This window comes from Danio rerio, chromosome 19, assembly GCF_052040795.2.
Source record: "Danio rerio strain M-AB ecotype USA chromosome 19, GRCz13ab, whole genome shotgun sequence".
In the NCBI taxonomy this organism is placed as follows: Eukaryota; Metazoa; Chordata; class Actinopteri; order Cypriniformes; family Danionidae; genus Danio; species Danio rerio.
In genome coordinates, this window is record NC_141039.2 from 11,369,600 (window position 1) to 11,396,712 (window position 27,113).

General features: G+C 37.5%; 1 protein-coding gene and 1 long non-coding RNA gene across 3 annotated transcripts in view; one reads left to right on the top strand and one right to left on the bottom strand.

The window, feature by feature from the left end:
• cnot3b (CCR4-NOT transcription complex, subunit 3b) overlaps window positions 1–24,646 on the bottom strand; it is a 39,716-nt gene extending 15,070 nt beyond the window's left edge. The window contains exons 1-12 of one of the 2 annotated variants that reach the window (XM_087294005.1): window positions 24,504–24,646; window positions 15,630–15,690; window positions 15,359–15,426; window positions 12,688–12,762; window positions 12,276–12,365; window positions 11,342–11,470; window positions 5,691–5,786; window positions 3,384–3,603; window positions 3,176–3,303; window positions 2,920–2,973; window positions 1,964–2,831; window positions 20–128 (exon numbers count right to left, since the gene is read on the bottom strand). In XM_087294005.1, the coding sequence (XP_087150131.1) occupies window positions 20–128; window positions 1,964–2,831; window positions 2,920–2,973; window positions 3,176–3,303; window positions 3,384–3,603; window positions 5,691–5,786; window positions 11,342–11,470; window positions 12,276–12,365; window positions 12,688–12,762; window positions 15,359–15,426; window positions 15,630–15,654 (1,862 nt within the window). In that variant the 5' untranslated portion in view covers window positions 15,655–15,690; window positions 24,504–24,646. Of the gene's footprint in view, window positions 1–19; window positions 129–1,963; window positions 2,832–2,919; window positions 2,974–3,175; window positions 3,304–3,383; window positions 3,604–5,690; window positions 5,787–11,341; window positions 11,471–12,275; window positions 12,366–12,687; window positions 12,763–15,358; window positions 15,427–15,629; window positions 15,694–24,503 lie in introns of both variants that reach the window. The other variant, NM_001442025.1, reaches the window with a different exon arrangement.
• A 99-nt stretch (window positions 24,647–24,745) lies between these two features.
• On the top strand, window positions 24,746–24,976 carry LOC137488477 (uncharacterized). The gene is made up of 2 exons (XR_015516537.1): window positions 24,746–24,838; window positions 24,928–24,976. It is a non-coding gene; the product is annotated as an uncharacterized LOC137488477 (long non-coding RNA).
• The last annotated feature ends 2,137 nt before the right edge of the window (window positions 24,977–27,113 follow it).

The following is a 27,113-nucleotide window of genomic DNA, read 5'->3' on the forward strand; positions in this document are numbered from 1 at the left end:
TGAGCAAGCCATTACTTACAGCTGATTTGTTACAGCTAAATTTAAGGATGAGGATTGGCTGTTCTGTGATTGGCTGGCACTGTTGAGGGCGGAGTCTGATGTGCTGTCTCCTACCACAGCACTATAACCTGAAAGATAAGGCAATATTTAAATTAAAATGTGAACATATTTATGAAAACTCTAGTGTCATTTTATCATACGTGACCCTGGATCACAAAACCATAAGTGGTTTTTTTTTTTAACTGAGGTTTATACATTACCTGAAAACTGAATAAAGAAGATTTCCATTAATGTTTGGTTATGATAAAACAATATTTGAGACTCAACTATTTGAAAATATTATATATATATTAATATTGATAAAAAACTAAAATCTTTAGGGTGCTTTCACACCCTGGTCCGACTGTCCCTCCTTGTCCCACCTTCTTGGCTGGTTTGTATTCACATTAGGGTTGGGCGATGTAGACCAATGGCATCGTCGTCATAGGCAGAAGTAAATTAATTATTTATGAATAATTAATTAATTCATAACGAATAAATTATTTGTAGACTACTGTTTTAACTACCTGACCCACATGGTCTTTGTTTTACCCATAAACAAATCATAAATAAATAAAGATAAGTTACACACAAATTACCACCTGTCAATCACTTTTTCCGCAGGAAGTTGGTCGATAAAAAAGGTGCACAACCAACAGTATCTCAGGTTTTCACTAAAATTACTAAGTGTGAAAGTGAAAGACTGAAGCAGTGTGCTGATGCTGTGACATGTTACCTGTTAGATTCAAAAGACCGAAGAGTCATTAGATAGAGACAAGATGAATTAAATATCACGTTTAACAACTATAGTGAGACACGATCCAGCGCTATATCCTTGATCAACTGTCCAACGTGCACTGCTCTCTGGAGCTCAGCTCAGACGAGTGCATGACAGTGTGTGTGGCTCTGTGTGTGTGTGTGTGTGTGTGTGTGTGTGGTCACGTGATGTGCGTTTTCAGCGGAAGGTAGGCTGTTCAGAAATGCAAGGTAAAACACGATGTGGATGTGGATCATTTTCGTTCTAAAATGCCATTTTAATACTAAGACGTATTAGTGTAAATGGAGCCTAAGTGTGTATTTTTCGTGAGCGGATTTGTGACGGGTGCGGGGCGGAGGATCGGCGTAAAGTCTATTGGCCATTGGCGATGGATGATGGCATCGTCTATTGGCCAAACCCTAGTTCACATTGTCTTTTTTCCTTCTGGACCCCGATAAACTTGCGCCATATCATGCTGTTTTGTGTACAGCTGTTGCTAGGTGACAGCAACGAAAGCAAAGCAGCAAAATGGAGACGTACGCACATCTCGGCCATTCTGCTTTTACTGTATCTTTTGCTTTTTCACCAAAATCAAATTACAGAGAGCCACATGCATCTATCTGCCACAAAAAATTAAAATAAATAAAAAATTGTAAAAAGTTTTAGAACATCACATGATTGTCTGCAGAAGTTGTGACAATCAGACATTATCGCTGTTTACACTGGGTTAGTCCTGCTTGTTGCCAAGGTAGGTTATACACAGACATACACACGTGAAAGAAAGTTACGAAAGTGCTAGTTAGTTTTACAGTTGGCGGTTCACTTGCTCTTTGTGGTACGATTGCTTTATATCAGAAGTGAACCATACCAGAGTTCGAACGAACCATACTCCAGACCACCGAATACCAAAAGTGCTAGTGTGAAAGTGCTTGACAATACACACGACTAATCAAAATTTTCATTTCATTCTATTTTAGGAAATGTACCAAATATCGCCATTAAAGATGATCTTTAGCTAATATTCTAATGTTTTTTTACATAAAAGAAAAGTCAATCATTTTGACCTGTATAATATATTTTTGGGTTACTGCCAAAAATATTTCAGTGCAAAAAAAGAACAGTTTTATGGTTCAGGTATTTTGGCTAAGACAGCTACTCTTTACTCACTTGAACCACCATTTTGTTTTGGTCCACTAGGTGGTCGTGGTTGTGTGCCACTTCCTGTTGCGTTCGCTGTCCCAGAGGTCCCTCCGCTACTTCCAATAACTCCCACGTTGCTCCCTGAGGTCAGTGTGCTTCCCACAGGACTGGGAGCTAGCAAAGGCAAAGGCTCCACAGCAGCGAATGTAGACCCAAGGCCCAAAATGCCAGACCCAGAACCCAAGAGGCTCGTGGAGCCCAGACTTCCATTAGTCCCCAACGAGGTTACCACTCCACTGGAGTTTGTACTGCTAATATTGGTTCCGATCGCTGAAGACAGTCCACTGCCCACACAACCTGCGGCAGCCGCTTGTGCATAAGGCGCCGGGGTGGATCCGCTCAAAAACCCGCTCAAGGATGCCGGCATCCCTGAGAGAACCAGACTAGGCATCTGGTTTGTGCCAGTCAATGCTGAAGTCCCCTTCCCAAGGCCAAGACTGGAAGATAGACTCATTCCCAAATTGGTCTGGCTCTGAGAGCTGGGCGTCAGGGGGCCCAGTGTGCTGGTGTTGGGTGGGGATGTGGAGGTGGATGTTGGGAGCAAGATGCTGTTGCTGGCCGAGGTTGAGTTTGAGTGGGAGGAGGCTGAGTTTTTGGGCTGGTGCTGCTGTTGGGATTGCTGTGTTTGTTGCTGGGTTGCTGAACTATAGCTGCCAGAGTTCTGGAGGGGAACGCTGATGTTACCCAAGAGACTGCTGCTACCTGATGCAGAGCTCCCGCTGCTGGCCAGAGTCGCCATTGAGATTAGAGAAATGGAAGAGGCTCCCGAGGATGAGGAGGACAGTGAAGAAGACGAGGACAGAGATGAAGACTGGTTACCGTTCTTGATAGGCGACTGTGACAAAATGACAGGAAGTCAATATTAGGGCAATATAAAAAAGATCCTAAAACATTTAGAGTAATGATTTGGGTTTTCTCCTCACCTGACTGATTTCACTGTCTGTCGAATGACCCCTTTTCTTTTCATCTTCCGAATTCTCATCAGCACAAATGAAGTAAACATGAACATAAAACAAAAAAAAAAAAAACACTCAATTTCTCATTTGAATAAACTGGATTTAGGGATGTGCATTTCATTACTGAGGCTGATAATATCATGCATTAAAGATAGATATGAAGAAACTACCAATACGGTGCGATACAGTTCAGCCCTATTCCTCTACAGGAGAAGATGCTCACCGTAGTGCAAGTTGCCGGAGAGGGAGGAATGGGAGAAGAGGACGTTGTGGAGGTCGGGGTAGAACTGGAGTGCTGGAAGATCTCATCGTCTGGGTGACCTGCCGGAGACGTGGGAACTACTGGCAGGGCTACAGGAAGGGAAAAATGTTATAACTGAACCAAAAAAAAAAAACAAACTCCCTTCTGACAAGCATTTTCAAGCACTCACGTATCTCCTCTAAATCAAGGTCATCATAGAGGAACTCGTTCTCCTCAAAGTCAGGATCCTGAGAGGAATCAAGGTAGTACTCCACGTCATCTTTAATCTTGCGGATGGAGTCCACCTGTATCGAGTCATTGTCCAGCATTCGAAGGATGGTTTCCAGCATGCGGATGTGAAATCGGTGCCTCTCGATCAATCGCTTTAGTTCCTCGATCCGATCCTGCTTCTGAGGTCACAGCAGACAATTATATTTTATATAGTCACTTACAAAACATAAATACTGCATTACCGTTACTACATCACATAATGATAATGAAATTCCTTTATGGGCATCCAATAATGTTCTGTCAAGTAACATAGAGCACATTGGAAATACTTTGGTACATTTAAGGTGAGGCACTTAACAAAAAAAAAACTTAATATGCAAACATTAACAACAGAACATCTTGATGCACCTGCAGTGTTTCCAACAGCATAGAAATAAGCTAAATTAAAATAAACAGTCCTGCCCTAGACATTTTTCACTCAAATGACAAATTTAGATTACAAAAAGAAAACACTGACTGAATCCTTTTTAAGAACCAGCATAGCCTGTTTTTTTTCCCATCAAATGTTTTTTTCCTTCCGTCAAATAAAAATAGCAGGCTACCTCAAATCGATTGTCCCACTGAAAATATGCATTTAATTAATGCTCTGCTGTTATTTTTATATCATAAACCTCTGTCAACATTTTCAAATAAGGTTATTTATTTTGAAGATTATGTCTTGAGTGTCTGGTTTTACCCTAGAGCTTGTGTGCTTTTATTTCCTCTCTTACTCAAGGTTCATGTGCCCGTGATGAAAGACAACGACAAGGCTCATATGTTGACTTCTTGTAAAGTATAGGCTACTATAGCATATAACAATATAACAATTTTTTTTGTTTACATATGATGTTGCATTGATTTGCATACATGTTTTATAAGCTATTTTATAAGCTGAAAGCCTTAGGTTGGTACCGAGTTATCATTAAGAAAAAAATATAAAAAATCTTTGGATCTGTTTGATTCGTAAATTAGGCTTTGTAGGCTATGTTAAAAATTGCTCTTTTACAAGAACTATTAATAACTGAAATTGCCCAAATGGAAAAAAGGTTGGTTTGTTGGTTGTACACTAAGGCCCATTCCCAACTCTGCCCTTGTCCTTGGGGTGTCCCAATTCTTTTTAGCTTGAAGGCGTAGGGCTAAGGGGAAAGGCTAGGTACCCCTTTAAACAGAGATTTTTCAGGACCACACTCGAAACCAAGGGGTAAGAAAATTTTATGGCTGCACCCGGAAGTAAGCAGATCCACAAAAGGTTTTTTTTTTGTAATTATTAGAATTTTTTACAACAAACTAGCATATATTTCAATACATTCTTAACCACGTTCACGTTTTTCCATCATGCTTTAAAAGAAAAAAAATAAATAAAAATGAAAAACACTCAAATAAAAACCACTAAATTTCGCTATCTATAGTTTATAATAATAACTCCTGTATAGCAGTCCCACAACATTCTGTTGTAATAATATTTTGTAATCGTTTAACGCCGGGGTGTCAAACTCAATTCCTGGAGGGCCGAAGCCCTGCACAGTTTAGTTCCAACCCTGCTCCAACACACTTACCTGTAGGTTTTAAACAAGCCTGAAGGACTCAATTAGTTTGATCAGGTGTGTTTAATTAGGGTTGGAGCTAAACTGTGCAGAGCTGCGGCCCTTTTGGAACTGTGTTTGACACCTGTGGTTTAACGGATACTGATAATCAGTTAAAAACGCACCCGTTTGGTTAACAGTGAATCGATTATTATAAGCATCCCTAGTTAATTTGTAATTAATGGCACATCCCTCTGTAAAAGCCCAATGAAACTGTTAAGTTTGGTGTATGCAAGTTCAGGAGAAAGAGGACAGAAATTTATTCTTAAGAGAACAGCTTCTAAAATATGTATTGTGAAGAAGTCTGTATTGTAATCGGTTTTGAAAAAAATAAGTATTGTAATGTAATGAATTTTACTTTTAAGAAGACGACTTCAAACATAAATGAAGTGCCAAAAAGATATGCTTAGCATCAATAATGAATTTGATTTTTTTTAACTGGTTTACAGAAAGGCCAAAACCCCCCTTATTTAGACGAACAAAGTAAATCATTCATGTATGAACATTTGCTGGACTTGAACAAACAAGCGTTTAGTTTTCAGCTCAGATCTTGAAATATTAGAATAGACTACCCCACATCAAAAGGCACATTGTAAAAACTAAAGAGAATGAGAATAAAGGAGTGTGGAGAAACAGTAACTGACCTCTTTGTCGCCTTTCTTTTTCCTGGTCTGGACAGAAAGCGATTCAACCTCGCTCTCAAACTGGTCCACTTGCATATTCAATGTGTCTATTGTGTTCTAGAAGGATCAAGGTACAAAGCAAAAGACGATAATGAGCACATATTTCGATAGGTACATGCAAGTTGAAACATTTCTTATCAACAATTGCTGTTCTTTGCTAAATTACATTCACAGCAGTGAGACTGACACACTCACTGACCACTTTATTAGGTACATCTTACTAGTACTGGGTTGGACCCCCTTTTGCCTTCAGAACTGCCTTAATCCTTTGTGGCATAGATTCAACAGACCACTGAAAATATTCCCCAAGAGACTCTGGTCTATATTGACATGATAGCATCACCCAGTTGCTGCAGATTTGTTGGCTGCACATCCATGATACAAATCTCTCGGTCCACAACATCCCAAAAGTCCTCTATTGAATTGAGGTCAGGTGACTGTGGAGGCCATTTGAGTTCAGTGAACGCATTGCCATGTTCAAGAAACCAGACTGAGATGATTCTCACTTTATGACAGTGCGTTATCCAGCTGGAAGTAGCCACCAGAAGAGTGGTCATAAAGAGATGGACATGGTCAGCAACAATACTCAGGTAGGCTGTGGTGTTGACATGATACTCAGTTGATACTAATGGGTCTAAAGTGTGCCAAGAAAATATCCCCCACACCATTACACCACCACCACCACCAGCCTGAATTGTTGATACAAGGGAGGATGGATCCATGCTTTCATGGTGTTGACGCAAAATTCTGACCCTACAATCTGAATGTTGCAGCAGAAATCGACACTCAGCAGACCAGGCAATGCTTTTCCAATATTCTATTGTCCAATTTTGGTGAGCCAGTGCCAATTGTACCCTTAGTTTTCTGTTCTTAGCTGACAGGAGTGGCACCCGGTGTGGTCTTCTGCTGCTGTAGCCCATCCGCCTCAAGGTTCAACGCATTGTGCATACCTCGGTTGTAACGAGTGGTTGTTTAAGTTACTGTTCCCTATCTATCAGCTAGAACCAGTCTGGCCATTCTCCTCTGACATCAACTAGTCATTTGTGCCCACAGAGCTGCCGCTCACTGGATATTTTCTTTATTTTGGACCATTCTCTTTAAACCCTAGGCAAGATCCGCAGTTTTTGAAATATTCAGACCAGCACGTCTGGCACCAACAACCATGCTACATGCTGGTGCCAAAGTTACTTAAATTACCTTTCTTCCCCATTCTGATGCTCGGATTGAACTGCACTAGATTGTCTTAATCATGTCTACATGCCTAAATGCATTCAGTTGCTGCCATGTGATTGGAGAAATTTGTGTTAACAAGCAGTTGGACAGGTGTACCTAATAAAGTGGCCAGTGTATATCAGAATTAGGCAGTAAATCAGGTTTCCAAAAAATTACATGAAAACACTTTTGGCGGGGCCACACTTATAAAAAACTTTCAAAAACATTGGTTTAAAATGGCACTTCAAAATTGTTGCCATTTTTATTTATTTATTTGGAAAGCAGCAATTAAATTTCTTATCCTTGACATTTTTCAGAAACTTTGCTACATGACCTCAACCTAACATGGCATCCCAGTTCAAAACTTGGGAAACATACAGTTAGAAAAAGGTCTTATTACTCTAAAATATTAAAATATTAATCTGATTTAGTGGAATTTACTAACTGATACAGCGGATGTTAATCTCCATGTAAAAGCAGTATCAATACATCCCCTTAACTGGCAACAAAGACTGCAATCACAATGTTTGCCTTTGCTAACATGGATTGTGGGACCACTACAATAAGTGGGAGTGAAGCTGCTCTTTTTTCACTCCTCCCCTGACAGCAGACGCCTACTATCATCTACATTAAAAACATGGCATTTGGAATCTAAAAAGAGCCCAATGTTTTATTGTCTAAAAAGTGGCCAGTGTTTTATCGAGTCAAGACGCAACTCCTCCTTAGAATGGCACAACAGTTTATCAAGTCAACATGAAATGTAAATAAATCCCATTAAAACATTTTTATATTACTGTGAATGATGTATTAATGGGAGTCCCACAAAAAATGAGTAAAAATCAAGACCCATCAAACTTTTATGGTCGCCAAATGGATTGTGAACCATTCACAGTAGCCAGGTTAACATTGCTAACATGAAGTGACTCTTTTTAAAGTTTGCACAAAAGGACACAATCCCAAAAGGCAATTAGGTGAGTTTCCACCAAGCTGTTATATAATGGTTGACTTTAGTACTGGTAACCTAGTAACCAACAGTAAACAAGGCAAGCATAATAGAGACAGCTGATTAATAACATGGATGTGATGTTCGCTATGTCATACCAAAGACTATAGAATACCGAAGCCATGTCACAGTTTTAAATGGGAAAAAGTGTAACGGTCAATATGGCGAACAAAGCCCCGCCTACTAGTACAGGAGCCAATTATCAATCAATATAGAGTGACGTTAGAAGCTCGGACCAGACGTGTGCTTTTACGACAGTTTGGTGGTCAACAAACACACTGGAATCTCAGTGAATGCTTGCTTCACAGACATAAGAAATATATCCACAAAGCTTAAAATCTCTACCAACTATACCTGAAAACAAAAGTTTTTTGGATTTGTAATCTGTATGAAACAAACGCAAGGTACAGTCCATCCTGTCAAACATCACATGACAGCAACTAATCAAACACCCACAAACTTTTAAACAAAGAGTCGCTGTCATTTCTGGAGGAGATTCGCCATCAAGACCAAGTTGTGTATTACTTCAGAAGAGCAGTGTGATCAGACAACCATTATGCAGAGGATGATAGTGTAGAACAACCATAAATGAGGTTGGTGTCGTGATCTCGTTCCTTTCGAGTGCGCATGCCGATTTTTTAAATTCGAATTTAAAAACAAAACTTATGAGACAGTTGTTGTTTAATTTTGTTGGAGATTCCAAATATGTAATGTAGCTGTAAGCTTGACAAACAGTTTAAGAGAATTTGATGTTTCCCCATTCAGACAGAATGTCCAAGCATACTGACCAAAAGGCAAGAACTTAAAGGGACTCTGGGTCTCATTGTGTTCATATATTTTATGAACGATGTACTTATGCACAAACACAGTCAACAGCATAGAATATGAATATGAATTTAGCGTCTTGCCAAATGCGAACACTAACATTTTTACTAACCGGAATTTCAAACAGTTTCCCAGATGACTTTAGACGTTTGCTAAATTAGTGAAATAAATGACCAAACTCCTTGCCACGAGAATAACTGCATTCACCATCAGGAGGTGGCATAATCACTGACATGGGAAAATTTTGCATGCACAATCCAAATAGAGTGATAAATAAAGCAATCCAACGTCAGCGCCCGATAACCCCTCCCCTTCCGCTTTATGAGCAAAGCTGCCGCCGTTGAGTGCATAAAGTGTCCAACATTCCACACTTTTTGAATAACTGCACCATCCGGATATTTAAAGGGCACTTATTTATTTTTTGGATTAAAAATAATATTTCAGTGTGAGTGCACTACTTATAATATTTATACTACGAAATGGCATAGAATAGTGCATAAGTTTGCGATTTGGGATGCACCTTGCGAGTTTAATCAACAAATGCATTTCCATTTCATTATTTGGATTTGCTAAAGTCCAAAACCACCTCAAGTGAATGAAAAAAAACTTATTTAAATAAGGGATTATTAAAAATGTTTCAGTTTCCATCACTTGTTTCTCATGTGACACTTCAAAATGATGCACACAAGATCCGCCAGATGCTGTTGTCAGTGTTGCCAGATTGGGTGTTTTTGAATTTGATTGTGAGGGTAAAATATGGCTTAGGTGGGTTGACAAAATGTGGGCGGTTTTGAAACATAATTTTTATATCCAGTTTGTTTAACAAAACGTAACTGTGAGCTCTTACTCCATTAGTTAGTGGTGACCAATGTGTAGCGCAAACTGCGTTAGCCCACCCGCAAGCAGATAAAGGGAAGTTTTATCAAAATCTGACTGCTGGACAAATTGGACTCGCAATTGGCAAAGCGCCTGCAGTTACAGTCACAGATATTTATCATAAAACTATTATCGAACCTTTTTCCCATGATGAACAGCAAAAACAAACATAGAATTGTTAAAAAAACGTAAAACGCCAAATGGGACGAATTTATGCATTTACGCCATTATGCATCCACCTGAATATATACTAGGAATCCATGAAGCTACTGTGGAAGCTAAAACTCCTGTGTCCTGCTTCTGTTGTTTTAAACAAGTCACCCTTTCGCGAGTTGCCAAATGAATTCTTTTTAGGCTCACCAGATTTACTAGAGATGCATTGGAGCACAAAAGCTAATTAAAATAAAACTGACTTTAATTTCACAGGATATTTAATGCAACTATTTAAACATAATCTTTAACAAATCTACAATATATAGGCGAATACGCGGTGTAGTCTACAGAACAATAAGTGCAGTGTTGTGATGTGATCCAGTTATAGTTTTTCTATTGTAGCTTTGTGACTGCTGATGTGGGTTGCTGTATGGTTAAAAAGTCTGACAATTAAAGCAACTAGGCTAATTTTTTTTTAATAAATAAAAATTAAATAAAATATGAATAGAATTTTTTGGGTGTTTTTTTGTGAGTTTGGGTAGGTTTTGGACAGCTATTGAGCTGGATAACGTCAGTTATATCATACAACACTGGTTGTTGAGTACCTAATACTGCCAATGCAGGTAAATTTTACACATTTATTTTAATTATAAATGGCTACAAATTCGCTATTTTTCTGTATTACAGCACTGTGTTAACAAAGAAATGCCTGCTGTCATGAATCAATTATGTCTAGAAATCAACCGTGTCTTGTCCTGTTGTTTTAGTTTAAGGCTTTTTCAAGCTGGCTGCAATAAATCGCTTTCACAATGGCAGCAATAAGGTACAAGTCTGCACTTACAACGAAAATTAGAAGCAGCTAAATATATACTTGGGTGATTTAATATTATAATGCAATGTAGTTTATCCTATATTAAGTCATTTAAATGACTAAATGATCCTATAGACAATAATAAACAATAATTTACAACAATGCAATGACAAATTCAAGCAAACAATACACATAATTGATTATGAATTTGATTAGTCATATAATTTATAGTTTAAATAAGAGAAAAAACACAGGTAGAGTTTGAACATTTATGAGCAGGATTTCAGATGAGACGTCAGATACAGAAGCAACCCAGGAAGCATCACTTATTTTCCCATCATAAGATTCATCATCACTGATGGCATTGTGTGCTTCTAATACCACTCTGGCATCCTCAAATTGCCTTCATTTACATATTTTAACTTTATTAACTTGAATTTCCCACTAATAGTGACTTAAGAATAAAACAAGTGCATATATGCAGGAATTTCATAGCAGGTAAATCTGACCCGCACTGGTGGTTATAGGTATAATGCACCCTTTTGATCAAACATTTTTAACAACAAAGAATTGTAAATGGGTCAATTTCAGACTTGGAGGCCTTAATGTTTTATTGAAGGTCTGTTAAGTACATCTGAAAAGCAACAACGCATAAAATGTGCCCTGTGGCAGTTCTAGTGTTAATACAGGCTGATGGAAACCCAGCTAATGACTTTAACTGGCCGTTCTTACCGTTAGCCACTGGCCGACCTCCTCTTTCTCTTTTTGTGCAGGATCGACTTTCTGAGCAAGGCCGAGACCCTCTTTAGAGTACGCTTTCGTTTTGGTCTCCCGCTCCACTATCTTAAACCGTTCCATTTGCTGTGAAAAATCAAAACAAAACAAAAAAAACAAGTCATAAACCACAGTCAAAATGTAGGCATTTTGTTTCGGGGTTACCTTAAAAACTACTTAAGAATAGCATAGATTTTTTTGCCTCAGGATACAGAACTCCTTGGTAGAAGAGATAATGTATCTCAATGTGACATTCCTGGTTAGAGAATTAAATAAATAAATATGTACAATACTGTAAGATGTTTTATTCAAAAATATTTGAGCTGGTTTCTGTTTTTAGTTCTTTGATTTTTCATTTTATTTAAATTATATTTATATTACTTGTTTGTTAATTAAATCCCGTTTTGTTATTTAACCTATTATTTTTATGTAACAGTCAAGTTCAATGTTAATTTGCTTTGCGAAGAAGAAGTAATAATTATTTTTGGCATGCTGACTTATGTGAAATCGTGAATACAGGTCTATATAAAAACCTTGCAGTTTCAAAATGATTGTTTTTTTTTGCTTTGAGTAGACCGTCAAGTTCATAAGATAAGTTAAAACTAATATGAGGCTTTTAAAATAAAATCAGTTGTTTACTGTATAAAAATATAACATTGGGAAATATTAATAAGCTAACATTTCTGTTATCTGCCTTCAAATCTGAAGAGTTATCGGTTATCAATAATGGCCAAAAAATCAGTGCATCCCAATCCAAACACTTACCAAAAATAAACTTATTATATGTGCTCATTATATGTGTACTTCACCCAACAATGTTGTTAAAATCTGCTATTAATAATCAGGATCACACCTTGTTTTTTTGGTCAGGTTAAAACAGACATTTACTCACCGTCTCGATGAGTTTGCGGTTCTCCACAAGCTGTCTTTTGTCTTTGATCTCATTAGAGGCGACCCATGTCTTAATCTGGTCACGAAGGCGCTGCAGATTCAACGCAGACAGAAAGAGAAAGAGCATGTAAAAAGGAAAGAATGAAAGAAAATTGAGATGGACGCCAGAAAATCAAGCATGCCCGACTCGTTCGCTGCCGCCAAGCCCAACGGACACGTGCATACATGACCCTCGGCGTGGGTAGAGCTTGTCCTCGTGGTTAACAATAAAGCCAAGCACACCGTGAGCAACCAAACAAACCAATTAATTGAAAGTAAAAGTAGTTCACTCTCTCTCCAAGTCCAACTACTGTCCTATCGTGATCATAAAAACACATCTTATAATCAACTATGCATCAACAGATCATTCTCACCTGTAATTTTTTAATCTCTTTCTTGAGGTCAGACTCGTATTTTTCTTTTTGGTTGGCGTTGGCTGCATTGTGGAGCTGAAAACAAACAAATAAACAAGCTTATAGAAAACATTTGAGAAATTAAGGATGAAAACTAACAGGTGCCTTCTCTGCATTGTGTTTGGACAAGTTATAGATGACTCATGTGGGCAAAATAGTCAAAGAAAAGTCACATTAAACATTTATGATTTTTTTAATTATTTTTTTTTTATCACACTACAGTTCAAGATTTTGGGTCAGGGCTACTTTTTAATCAATACTTTCATACAGTAAGGATGCATTAAACTGAGCAATTAAAAGTGACACAAAAAACGATTTTATTTATTCCAGATAAATTTCTATTTCTATTTATCAAACATTCTTGAAAAAAGTGACAGTTTTCACAAATATATAACAAAATTTATACAGTGCTTCCCACACATAGACTTTACTTGGGCAGGCCGCCCAGGTATATTAACGGTATATTAAAGTGATATTTAATTTCTTCCTATCATCAACCTTTTACGGTTTTTATTTTAATCCGCCCAATAGACAAGCATCCATGATCGACTAACCAGTGGAAAATCTTCTCTCACCCTGCATGTTTTTTATTTCTCGTTGTGTGTGCGCGAAAACTGCCACCACTCCCACAGACAATCTCACATGATATAGAGAGGCCCACAGGACCCACAAAGACACGCCTTTTCCGGCTTAAAAATATGTCTGTCCGGGGTTTCTCCTAAAATGTCAGAGTTTAGGCTTTTGGTTTCGATTTCTAAAGTCGTTGTTAATTGTATGCGTTTTTGCATTACATTTTTATTTTAAGCCTGATTTACTTTCCCTTGGCTTCGCCGAGTAAAACGATAAATAATTCCTTCTTTGATCTAAATGATTTAGATCTCACATCTAAACTGCCTGCAAAATATTTGTATATAGTTAGAAACTGTTAATTAACTAATTTGCCTTATTTAATCTACACTTTTTATTCTAGTAAATATTATACTTTAAAGATTTTGGGCTCTACTTTAATTATCTACGTGCAAAGTCTAAAGTGCATGGTGCAAAAGGCGTGTCCAAATCAACTTTTGCTATTTTAAGGATGAAAAAATACGCCCTCCACCCTGGCGCATGGTCTAACAGGGGTGTGCTGATTCTCTTAATGAGTTTTGGTTATGTTTTGAGCATAACGTGCATTAAACCAATCAGAGTCTCATCTCCCATTCCCTTTAAGAGTTAGCTGCGTTTCGCCATGGCGTAATTTGTAAGTGAAAAAACAAAATGCTTCACTAGCAAGAAAACAGTTAAACAAAACATCTGCAGTGCGAGGATAAAGAACAAGCATCCTCCATTCGGCCTCTTTACTTTCTCTTTACCTTACTTTTACTCTTTACTCCTTTACTTTCACGGATAAGGAAACTGCTGTTAGCACTCCACCGAAGACATCCATTAGCCTACATATTTAATTTTGTTTGAGCGCAAAGATTTGTTTCAAAACTATTTCTAAATTCAGTTCTAATTTCCAGCAAACCGATTAATAAACAAGAATAATGAAATGTGCACAAAAAACGGAGTTATATCCAAATACACATCCTGTTTATATGCCCCATATGGTGATACAGACACCTCCAAAACCCGACAGGTGGACAAATCTACACTTGTTTTTATTAAAACAAATATAAGTATGCATATAATAAATAACACTCATAATAATAAAATTAACAACAACATTATAATAAAAATGCAAATTGCCATGAATAAACTGGAAAATGCTCCCCGAGATGAAGGCACGGAGATAGTGTTTTTTATATTTATGCAGAAAATAATAATTTTTAAAAACATTTTAATACTTTAATTTGTGTTCATATATAAAGATATTTGTGTTTTGCTGTAGATCCTGTGTGTATAAAGCAACGTGTATGCGTTTTGGACCTGTATAAGGCGCATAACACAATCTGCTCTGGACGTTAGACCAGCTTTAAGTTGGTCAGTGGCGCAGTCTATTTCAGTTCCTCAAAATAGTATTGTGCCAACAATACGCCCTAACACGCCTCCTTTTTAAACCAGAACACCCATGAGTCAACAAAGTGGCACAAATGGATTTACTATTCAAACAACGCAATGCAAAATGTGAAAATAAGGTTGTGCTGATCTGAAAATAGCAACAAATCTTGCCAAAAATGTCTTACACCTTATTGCGATCGGTGTATGAAAGGGCCCATTGTCTGTTTTTATTCCTTTGTCATTTATTTCTCATTTGTTTTATATTTTTTTATTTGATGATGTTGATATATTACATATTTTATACATATCTAACATGTTTTGGTAATTCTGTACAAAATGTCAGCAGCAGATTTGACCTGTCAGTGGGTGCACATGGGGTCTTTTTTTAAACTTAAAAAAAAAAGTGTATAACAGTGTCATAATACATAAATTATTGTTAAAAATCCTTTTTTTTTTTGTAGGAAACATGTGCTGTGGGTTTCAATCCTGCTACCACCGCACGTATATGTCAAACCTGTGGGAAGCACTGATTATAAACGGAGTTAATTCCAACATTCAAACAACATTTCAATAAAATTCCCACAATTATTTACAATGTTCTTCTTAAAACTGTGCAAATGAAATTTAATGAGTTGTTGTGGTTGTTTCCTACCTTTTTCCAAATGTCCTCAAACTGCTCTACCCCTTCTGTGACTTTTTTCAAACATCTGTCTATTTCACCTGAGGAGAAAGAAGCAACCCTTCAGTACATGATGGGATGGGGTGAGTCCAGGCCATTTTCTCTGACAGACACGCAAACAGCAGATCATCTTAAATAATGTAAGCTACTCGTGTAATATTCTCCACAAACTAAACTGCATTAAGAGATCTTCCAAGAAGACCATTAAACATATATAAGACAGTTTTTTCTCCTGTTACCATACCTTGAAGTTTTCTTTTATCAGCCATGACTTCTTGACTATGATGTTTTCTTCATGCCTTCTTCTGCTAGAAATATAAAGGTGAAAATCAGCATTGTTCAAATCAGCAATCAGATTCCCTTATTCATAGTGTTGAAATCATTGCAAGTCAATATCATGATGATGCAGTACAAGTTGGTAAAAAAAATTATCTTATACTGTCATACGTCTACAACACTGTCATTATAATGTGATTCAATGCCATATGTCCTCAAAAAAAGCCTTTCAAACTGATGGTCTATTTTATAACAACACATTTATTCCTGAACTACTAATGTAAATACTGTAATGGCACAGTGACGCCATTGCAAACACACAGAATGACTCTTGTGATCGCTGTAGGGAAGATTGCACAGCTTTATGTTGAACACAAAAATGCAAATACTCATATTCGCCCTTGGTAATTCTGGAAGCAGCTGAACCCAAAGGCATATCAAACCACAACAAACTAACCAAAGCTTGTTTTTGCTTTTATATATAGCAGCACAGCTTTCTAAAATAGATAATTTCATGTTAATACCAAAAATATTGCAGTTACTATTGCGGATGGAAATAACAATTAAGTGTTCACATGCCACTCTCTTTGGTAGTCAACCTACAAATAGTGATAGATTGTCTCCACATATTAAAGTAGAATAAATGTGGTACTTTAACGCTGAATAAATTACACACTACACCTCCACAAAATGTACAGTGTAAATATGCAACACTGCCAATTTTCATACAAAAATAAATAAATATTATTTGCCAGTTCTGGTTGCCTATATAAGACAAATGAAACCTTATTATATAGGAGAGCGGGGAATAATTTTATTGATAAGTCTTGATATTAAAACAAATGTCTGAATTGTGTATTTTAGAAATGAAAAGGGTTTTTTCAAGCATCAAAACAAGCAGCTTTACATTTGTGTACATACGATCGTGACATTAGAATGTTTTTATATATTTTAATAGGACAGAATAAGCACGTTGTTCATTTTACATAAATATATGTGTGTTTTGCTGAATGTTGATGTGTTGTTTCATCCATATTTTTACATTTTATTTTCCCAAAGGTTAATTTAAACATTTATGTAGTCCCTTACAGGGTTACATTGCATTACATATCTGTGTGAATGTTTTTATTTCGCTGTTTTGATTTCATTGTATTAGATTTATGTGTGTTGGTATTTTCAAATTAGTAAAAAAAAAAGAAAACAAATGTGAATGGAAGAGAAGTAGAAAGGAAAATGAGAAATAGACATGTAAAAGACAAATAGACATGGAAAAGACATGTCTTTAAATGAAATATTATTAGGATGATTGTATTAAATGCGTTTTGCAATTAAAGGTAGGCCTGTCAAGAATTTTTATTGAACGATATATTTACACAGATATTGTTGGGATAAGCGATATTACTGTTATTGAGCAAATTTTTATTGAGCGATATATTTACACATATTTGTGGGATAAGCAATTTTACCGTTATTGAGCGAATTTTTATTGAGTGATATATTTACACAGATATTGTTGGGATAAGCGATATTACTGTTATTTTAAGATCATTTTATGCCAATGATTATCGAATCACAACAGCATAATAATGTAAATAGTAGAGATGCTCCGATCAATAGGCAGAAGATCGGTATCGGCCGATAATCACATTTCATGACTCACGCTGCTTCTGGCCATGACATGTTTACTCCTATATGCTTATAAGAGACGTGTTTAAGATATTATCTTTTACAGCGTCCTTAATTTATTCCCTTAAGTTAGGGGAGATCTTTCCTTAAGTAGCATACTTGGAAAGAAAATGTGCTTAATGCATTATAAAGCTTAAAGCATCGAAAACGACACTCTGTATCGGCCGATCACCCTGACAAGGAATTGGTACTCGGTATCGGCTGCAAAAATCCTAATCGGAGCATGTCTAGTAAATAGCCATGCAATTCATTCAATGCTGTTCATTCTTAATGTTATTTAGTTTCTGCAATGTAATGTCAAAAATGATGCAAATGTCTTATTATATGTCATATTAAATGTCCTATTAATTAACTTTGATATCGGCAAGGTAAAATGTAAATGTCCTTGTTAAATGGCTTTTACGTTATTTTTGAATTTGTAAATATATATTGCAACACCAAAAATTAGTATGGTCATGTATAAATATTAAAATACATTTATGAAAAATATATAGTTGTCTCTTTAATTGCACCGTATATGCTTTTATCATGAATATAAAATCCTTCAAGCTATAAAGGAATAGAATTGAGCTATTTTCAAAATGCATCTCTATTCTAACTGCAATACTGAGCTTAGTTTTTTTATCATCATGTGTGTGCAATTTAAAATGTGTATTTTTAAATATTGACAGCTGTATGCATAGCTTCTCTGTGAAGTATGGCCCAATGTTGCTAATGCTAAACCAAGAACACTTGCAAATACCAAATATAATGACATTTTGACTCAACACTTTGGCCCAATCCAAATTCTACCCTTAGCCCTTCCCCTTACCCCTCATTTTGTGCGTTCACGAAAAGGGGTAGGGGTGTCCCAATTCTCTTTAGCTTGAAGACATAGGGCTAAGGGGAAGGGGTGAATAGCCTTTTGAATGAAGATTTTTTTTAGGATCACACTCGAAACCAGGAGGTAACAAAATTTTCCAGAATACAAGGCTCAGCTGCAGTAAGGAGATCCACAAAGTATTATTTTTTGTTATTATTAGGAATTTTTACAAGAAACAAACACATGTTTTAATATATTCATAACCGCATTTGGGGTTTAAGCATCATGCTTTAAAAAAAAACAAACAAAAAAAAAAACGCTAAAATAAAAAACGCTAAATTTCACAATCTATAATCCATAATCATAACTCCTGTATAGCAGTCCAACAATATTCTGACACTTGATGACACTGGAATAGCCTGTCAGAAAAGTCTAGTGGCTGGGAATGAGAATTTTTACAGTGTCTGCTATAATGTTAATGTTGTTTTTGTGTGTTTACATAGATGAATATGGCCACAGTACAGTTACGATCTTATTGCCACATTAAATCGTTATGATGACATAATATATGTCTTCAGTGAGTTGCTGAAGATAAATACCAAAAAATAACACAACTGGAAAAACTACAGCAGTCGCCATCGTCTGATCTCATATGAAGCATGTGATCGCAATGACATATGATGACATGTGCAGGTGCTGTAGTGCTGTCCCAATTCTTAGTGGTACATTTTGAAGCCCTTCCCCTTAATCCTCCGTTGTAAAGGCTAAGGGGAAGGGTGAGGGGTACAAAAATAGAAATGGGATTGGGATAGTCTGTGCCAATAGCCTAGTGATTAAGTGAGCTGACATATAGCACCATCGTGCTCACAGCATCCCTAGTTCGATTCCCGGCTCGAGGTCCTATGCCGATCCCTCCACTCTCTCTGCTCCCTATTCTTTCCCGTCTGTACTACACTATCCTATCCCAATAAAAAGTGGGAAAAAAACCCAAAAAATAATAAAAATAAAAGCTCACTTCATAGCTGCATCCGAGTGTATGAAGTCTTTTTTTTTGTGAAATGTGTCTTCATACACAGAACAAAGCATGCAACATATTTCATAATAGCATTTTAATAAGAAGTGAAAAAGCCGTTGCATCATCACATACTCTTTTATTAGGAAATGTGAAACATGAATGTGAAAACTGTGTAACATTTTACATAAGATCATTCAAATAAGCAGTGACAAGGCACATACTTTTTCTATCAGGTAAATGATATGAAGGGCGGCATGGTGGCACTTCATTCATTTTAATGCTAGAAAGAATGCTTTATGCAGGAATGTAACTTATATGACATGCTGCAACGGCCCCTTTAAATACGAGATCAATGTAGAAAATTTGACGGTCTCATCGCCTTCAGTGTGAAGGCACAGTAAAGCTGATTTATACTTCTGCCTCGAGCAATTATCATGACGCCTGCCTTGTGCATTGCTGTGCATTTATACTTCTGCGTGCTGTTTGTGTTGCTCTGCAATAACACTTCCGAAACGCTAGCTGGCAGTGAGGTTTTTGTTCTTCTGTTTCTGTATTTTGTTTTTTTGTCTGAACGCTACCTTAATGTACAAGTGGCTCAAACGCACTCATTCAGAGGCAGGAACTGGCGAATGTGCAACTTCTTTATTCATAAGGTAAACAGAAAACAAAAGTTTCCATCTGGAGCTCCTTCATGGGACTCAACACTTCTAAACACTCAATGGGTTCACGTGGCTCTCACCCCTGCCCACAGTCGTCAGCGCTACCAAGCGGATCAATCACAGAAATTGAGCTACACATGTAGTTGACATGTAGTTACATTTTTTTGAATGGTGCACTTCAGCATCGGTGTCCGCCATGGCGAGGGCTATGTGACCGTGTGAAGACTCCGCCGGAGCATATGCATGCGCTTAAGTATAAATCAGCCTTCAGTTTGCTATGAGGAAATAACACACAAAATAAATCCCTGCCCCTACTTAACATTTAGTTTCAGTAGGAAGTACATCAACATACTGAAATAAAAGTCTCAGCATCTTCCAGTTCACGCAGACTTTAAAGCCCATGTTGGGATGCAAACAAGCATGCCGGTGTGAAACATAAGGAAGTGCGATCTCAGTCTAAACATAGAAAATGCGTTATTCTACACTTCGCACATCCCACATACTCAAGAATTGCAATAATGCGGGCAAGATTATCACAGATTCAGAAATCTCAACAGTTTTACTCGACAAGCAGCAAGTATAAAAATCTTGTGTGTTAAACGGAGGTTCCATCAAAATGCCAGAGAATGCACACCTTTGTTTTGTTCTGTAAATACAAAAGCTCTTGATGGTAAAGGTACATGACAGCAAGAAGCTACTTTGAAGCCTACACGCATTAATGATTAAATAGCCCCTTCTGAAGGACTTTCACACATAAATCCCTCTTGTACTGCATTGTCAAAGTGAAAACTGGTTGCACTGCATACAGAAGAGACTGATTTGATTTTTGACAGAATATCATTATAGTTGTCTTTTTACTTAACCCACTCCATGCCAGTTAAAGGCAATTTAAAAAACAATATTGCTGTTAACTTCAGGTAATTTTATATAAGGCTGGGCGATGATATTGGTATCAATATTTATTGACCGAACACCATTGTCAATATCGATAAAAAAAGTTTCGGTATGAAGTTTAGGTGTGAAGCACTTCAGTTTTATGTAAATGTGGCTGCTGAATGTGCACCTTGAAAGCAGTGCCAATAAGCTTAGGGTGTAAGTTGTCAATTCCAAAGAAGGCGCGTGACTTGCATGACGCATGTATAGGAGTGACGCACAAATGTTGTGCAAGTGGCGCGCGCACATTTTAAGCCGCAACTTGTTGAAAACATCTCAAATTATCCAGATGCCGTGAGCACACTGCGATTCATGCAAGTAGGACTAACATATCTACTTCACGCTTTGCATGGAATTTACACATTTCAGTAATAACGGCAGACAAATTACATCAGAATAACCAAGCGCAGCCAAACACTGCAGTGCTTTTTACTTTTCTCAATAAACTTGCATCAGAGCTACAGCAATGATTTGTCTATTTGTCATCCTCTGAAAAAACGATTGATGGTAACCTAGTTATGAGCGACGCCAGGGCAGCGCGAAAGCAAAGAACATGGTAAATGGTCAAGGGAATCATGTGCGCGCACTTGTCACTTCAGGTCAGAATAACAACACATGCGAAAATGAGTGCTTTGACTAGCAGCAGTGAGGAGTTTGTAAATAAAAAAGGATGCAAGGATGTCGCCAGAGTGGCTTTTTGGTTTCTTTTCTTGTGCATCCCAGCCACTAGCTCCCCATCTGAAAGACGTTTTAGCATAGTGGTAATATAATCATTCAACTTCACAACTTGTAATGTTGCAATATGTTTTTGAACAATGATGTTTAGTTCTTTTGCTTGAAAGCTTAAATTTGACTATCATAATTTGTTTTGTTTACAAAGTTTAAGGTTTTCTGTATCAATATTATTCATCAACCTTACAGATGTTGATCAACTTTAAAGTTTGTTTTGATTGTTCAACATTTGCTCTTTACCATTGCACACACTCTGTTACATTTTATTTATCAAGTTTAAGAGTCTGTTTAACACTTATGTTCGTTTTATAATAAAGAGATGAGATATTTAGTTTAAATATTTTTGCTTTTGACTATTAAAACTATTTATCTTAGTGATGTTGGCAAATTAAAATAAAGTGGTTAAATAAATAAAAAATCCTAAATGTTAGAAGTATGAACCTAAACTAGTCTCATGGTTCGGTTACGATTATCATGCCATCGATTCGATTCTATGCACTGATATCACAGTGCATTGACGATGCTTTCCATACACAGTTTTATATCTTCTTCACAGCACAGCAATTCTTGTATTAAAATGTATAAAAATATTTATATATTATTTGTAATACAATTTTGTCCTTTAATACAAACAGTCAGGTATATAAACTGCACCTTTAAAAACTCAAGTACATGCACAGAACAACATGAGCATTTATAGCAAACAAACAAATATAAATCTCCCGCTCGCTTTCTGAGCCTTGTCTGGCGAGTTCTTTCTAAAGCCTGGTTGATACTTCCGCAGAGTGATGGCCGTGACCCACGGCCCATGCCTTGCTGTGCATTTATACTTCTGCGTGCTGTTTGTGTTCCTCTGCAATAACACTTCTGAAACGCTAGCGGGCAGTGAGGTGTTTAAGTTCCTCTGTGTGGAGTTTTTTCGCTGGTGTTTTGTTTTTTTCTGAACGCTTCCTTAATATATAAGCAGCTACAACTCACTAATTTTAAAATAGAACTGGCAGACGTGCAACAACTTTAACCATAAAGTAAACACAAAATAAAACTTTTCAACTGGAGCTCCTTCACAGGACTCGACACTTGTAAACACTCGCTCCAACGGAGTGGCTCTCAGTCCCGCCTACACTCATCAGCACTACCAAGCCAACCAATCACAGAGATTGCGCTATGCATCGTTGCTATGTGCAAATTTTTTGAAAGGTGCGCGTCAGAGAAAACTCACTCTGCACACAAGCTTGTGTCTGTATCCAGAAGTATCGCTCTAACAGCCGAGGAGAGGAAAAGTCACACCAGCAGGTCAAATGGGCCACAGTGACACAGAGAGAAATGGAGTTTACTTTCATTTTCTCAATCGCAGTGAAACAGGGGCTTCTGCTGTGACAGTGAAAGACTGACCAGCAAAGTGAATTTTTTTAACAACATTTTTAATATAATTTTAAAATTGTTTTTAGCATAAGAAAATAGAAAATAACATAAACAGAACCAAAAAAAGAGACAGAAAAAAAAAAAGCCCAAAGGCCGTTTCAAAATACACAAATAGTCGGACACAACATAATACAGTATCATTCAGAAAGCATAAGAGAAATAAATAGAATTAAATATAAAAATAATAATTTACAGAGAAATGTGTAGGCTCCACAACTCGACTTATGCCAAACCAATCCCACCTATAAAGATTTACAAGTCAGCATTACTGATATAAAACATAATTGGATGCCAGATTTTTAAAAAATGTGTTTAGTTTGTCTGCCATCACATATCGCATTTCTTCCATGGGCAACACATAACTTAGGCTCCTAATTCAGGTTTCAAAGACAGGCGCGTAATCTGACTTCCAATTTTTTAAAATTATTTTCTTTGCTAATATCATACACAAAGAAGTGGCCTGTGATATACATTTATCTCCTATTTCTGAGGTGTCTCCAAAAATGCCCAATTTTGGCTCTGGTGACAGATCAATAATGTACATTTCAGATATAAAATTAAAAATGCTCTGCCAAAATGAACAAATTTTATGGCATGACCGGAATTAGTGAGTCAGTGTACCTTCAGGGTTTTTACATTTGTTACATAATAAGGAAATATTTGGGAAAATCTTATTTTATATTATTGGAAAATCTACAGCATTTAAGAAAAAACTTAAAGGCTCTTCACCTTAAAATTGTTTTAAACAATTTTGCTAAAAAGTCAAAATCGTGAAATTAGTATCATATCGAATCGCGAGTCAGGTGAATCGTTACATCCCTAAACTCTGTATATATTTAATGCCTAAACACATCATTTCGATTTTGACTTGTTTGATTATTTAAATAAACCAATGCAGACAAATATGTCAAATTAAATCATGAAACAGCGAATGAGGAATCGAGATTTACTAGTGTTTTATCAAAACACAGCAGAGAGAGAGGCACAAGCTTGTGTGAGGAAAGACAGTATTTCATGCATCCAAGCACTGCAGTTAGTACTGAATCAGAAACCAGTGTATGTGAAATGTGCTATTAAATCATCAGCAGTGCTGATCCCGACATAAAGAAACAATCAGCATGACAGCTGCACGTCAATCAAAATTTCCCGACACGGGCGCGCGCATCTATTGAGTTCTTGCAACAATATAACAAATGCAAAACACATCAGCTTGCAGATCCTCCGTCTGATCTCTTAACAGTTTAAAGTAAACCCCTAGTCTAGATAATAACAGCTCGTTTGTGATTTTGAAATATTGCTAATGTTTCCTCAATGTGAAAGCACAATCTCTCAGTGTGTTTGCATGCATGTGGTTTCATTATGTTCTCCCATCCAACTTAACTCGCATGTGCAGTACTTTTTACGCATGTCGAGACACTTGTGTGATGATATTGCCACTTTGGATGAGTTAAAACGCTCTGTTCCAGCATGCGGCTCGTGAGCCTGTAGACCTGCTCGAGCTTTTTTTTTTTGGGCTGGAATACAATTTGGAAAGGAAAAGAAAAAAGCAGCACGTAATTGAAGTGACGCTCACACGTCGTGAGGAGGTTGTACCTGATTTTCCTGAGTTTCACCTTGCCTCTTAATATCCCCTTCAGCTTCGCCACGATTCCTCCAACTTTTCACGGTATATTTTTTATTATTTCCTATTATTTCTATTCGTCAAACAATCACTTCTCGCATCAAAGATGGCCGCCAGGAACACCTCCTCCGCTGGTGCGCTGGAGGCGTTTAGACCCGCCTACTCGAAACGCTCTCGCCTCTCGTTGGATACGACGAGGTGTCGATCATCCAGCGGTAGTTGACAGCTTCCGCGCACAGAGAGTGATGGTTGGTGTGTACGGCGGGGTTAAAGGTGCACCGGGATGTCTTAAAATTGTCCAACTACGGTATGACCTATTTTTGTTGTTGTTGTAAAATTCACTATGTAATATAAGCAAACATTTAATTGAGGACATATGTTTTTTTTTACTTGCAGTTTGGTCAGAAGCAGACTGGGTGAGAATAAAGAAGGTTTGACTTTCACATTACAAGATTTACTTTGTGGAATTACTAAAGATTTTGCACGATTTGATAAATAATATCATTGTGTTAAACAATTTTTTTCTTCTCATAAATGTACCTATATTACAGAACGCCTCCACTGTTTATTTCTTTTTTAAAGAACTAAAAAGCTTTTTTTGGTTGCCCTTGCTAAAATCAAAACTAAAAATAGCTTAATTATTTTATTTTTCTTTACCTACTCCCTTTATTTATAACAGAGGAATGAACCGCCAACTTATCCAGCATATTTTTTACACAGTGGATGCTCTTCTGGCTGGGCTAGTTGGCATTTCTGTGTGGAGTTTGCATGTTCTCGAGTGGGGTGCTTCCGGGTGCTCCGGTTTTCCCCCACATGCGGTACAGGTGAATTGGGTTGGCTAAATTGTCCATAATGAATGAGTGTGTATGGTTGTTTCCCAGAGATGGGATGTGGCGGGAAGGGCATCCGCTGCGTAAAAAACGTGCCGAATAAGTTGGCGGTTCATTCCGCTGTGGCGACCCCGGATTAATGAAGGGACTAAGCCGAAAAGAAAATGAATGAAGGAATTCACCTGTACCGCATGTCTTTGGACTGTGGGGGAAATCGGAGTGCCCTGAGGAAACCCACTCGAACGCGGCGAGAACATGCAAACTCCGCACAGAAATGCCAACTGACCCAGCCGAGGCTCGAACCAGAGACTTTCTTGCTGTGAGGCGAGAGAGATACCCACTGCGCCACCACGTCACCTTAAAGTGTAAACGACTGAATATAAAAACTGAAATAAAAATAAAGCATATAAAACAAACAAATATGAAGTGTTTATTTGGCAAAGTAAGTGAAATAAAATTAAAGTACCAAAAGCAACCTGTCATTTTCATATCAACCTATTTTTGGCTGGAGAGAAAACATTCATTCATTTTTCTTCAGCTTTATGCATCAGAGGTCGCCACAGTGGAATGAACTGCCAACTATTCCAGCATATGTTTTACACAGCGGATGCCCTTCCAGCTGCAACCCAGTACTGGAAAACATCCAGACACACACTATGGCCAATTTAGTTTATTCACTTCACCTATAGCGCATGCCTGGACTGTGAGGGGAAACCGGAGCACCCAGAGGAAACACACATGAACACAGGGAGAACATGCTACTCCACACAGAAATGCCAACTGGCCCAGCTGGGACTCAAACCAGAGGTCTTCTTGCTGTGAGGTGACAGTTCTAACCACTGAGCCACTGTTTAAATGTCATTTTGTTGAATTTAGGTTTTGTATTTTCCAATTAAATAAGATAAAACCTATATGTGCAAAATTCTAGTGTCCTGTGAAAGCGGTTTTTGTTTATTCATGGTGTTCTAGTACTGGTCATATTTTGTAGCTTACCCAGCTTACTTTGGGGTAAGAATAAGATTTAGGAGCATGAAAGCTCATGAGAGTGGAAATACCAAAAATAATTCATAAACAGCAGTTTGAGACCAGATGAAATGGGGGAAAATAGGACAAGAGGAATGAGTTGGCAATTAAAGTTAAACAAAATCTGAAATAAAAATAAAGCTATAGATACTCACTCACCAGCCACTTTATTAGGTACTGTTCATCTGCTTGTTAATGCAATTTTCTAACCAGCCAATCACATGGCAGCAAGTCGAGGCATTTAGGCATGTAGACAGGGTCAAGACTCAAACTAAACATCAGAATGGGGAAGAAAGCTGATTTAAGTGACTTTGAACGTGACATGGATGGTTGTTGGTGCCAGATTCTGCATATTTCAGAAACTGCTGCCCTACTGAGATTTTCACGCACAACCATCTCTAGGGTTTAAAGAAGGGGTGTCCAAACTCAGTCCTGGAGGGCCGGTGTCCTGCATAGATTAGCTCCAACTTCCTTCAACACACCTGCCTGGAACTTTCTAGTATACCTAGAAAGAACTTGATTAGCTGGTTCAGGTGTGTTTAATTAGTATAGGAATTAAAATATGCAGGACACCAGACCTCTAGGACTGAGTTTGGACACCCCTGGTTTAAAGTGAAAGGTCCAAAAAAGTGAAAATATCCAGTGAGCGGCAGTACTGTGGGCGCAAATGTCTTGTTGATGCCAGAGGTCAGAGGAGAATGGCCAGACTGGCTCCAGCTGATAGAGGCA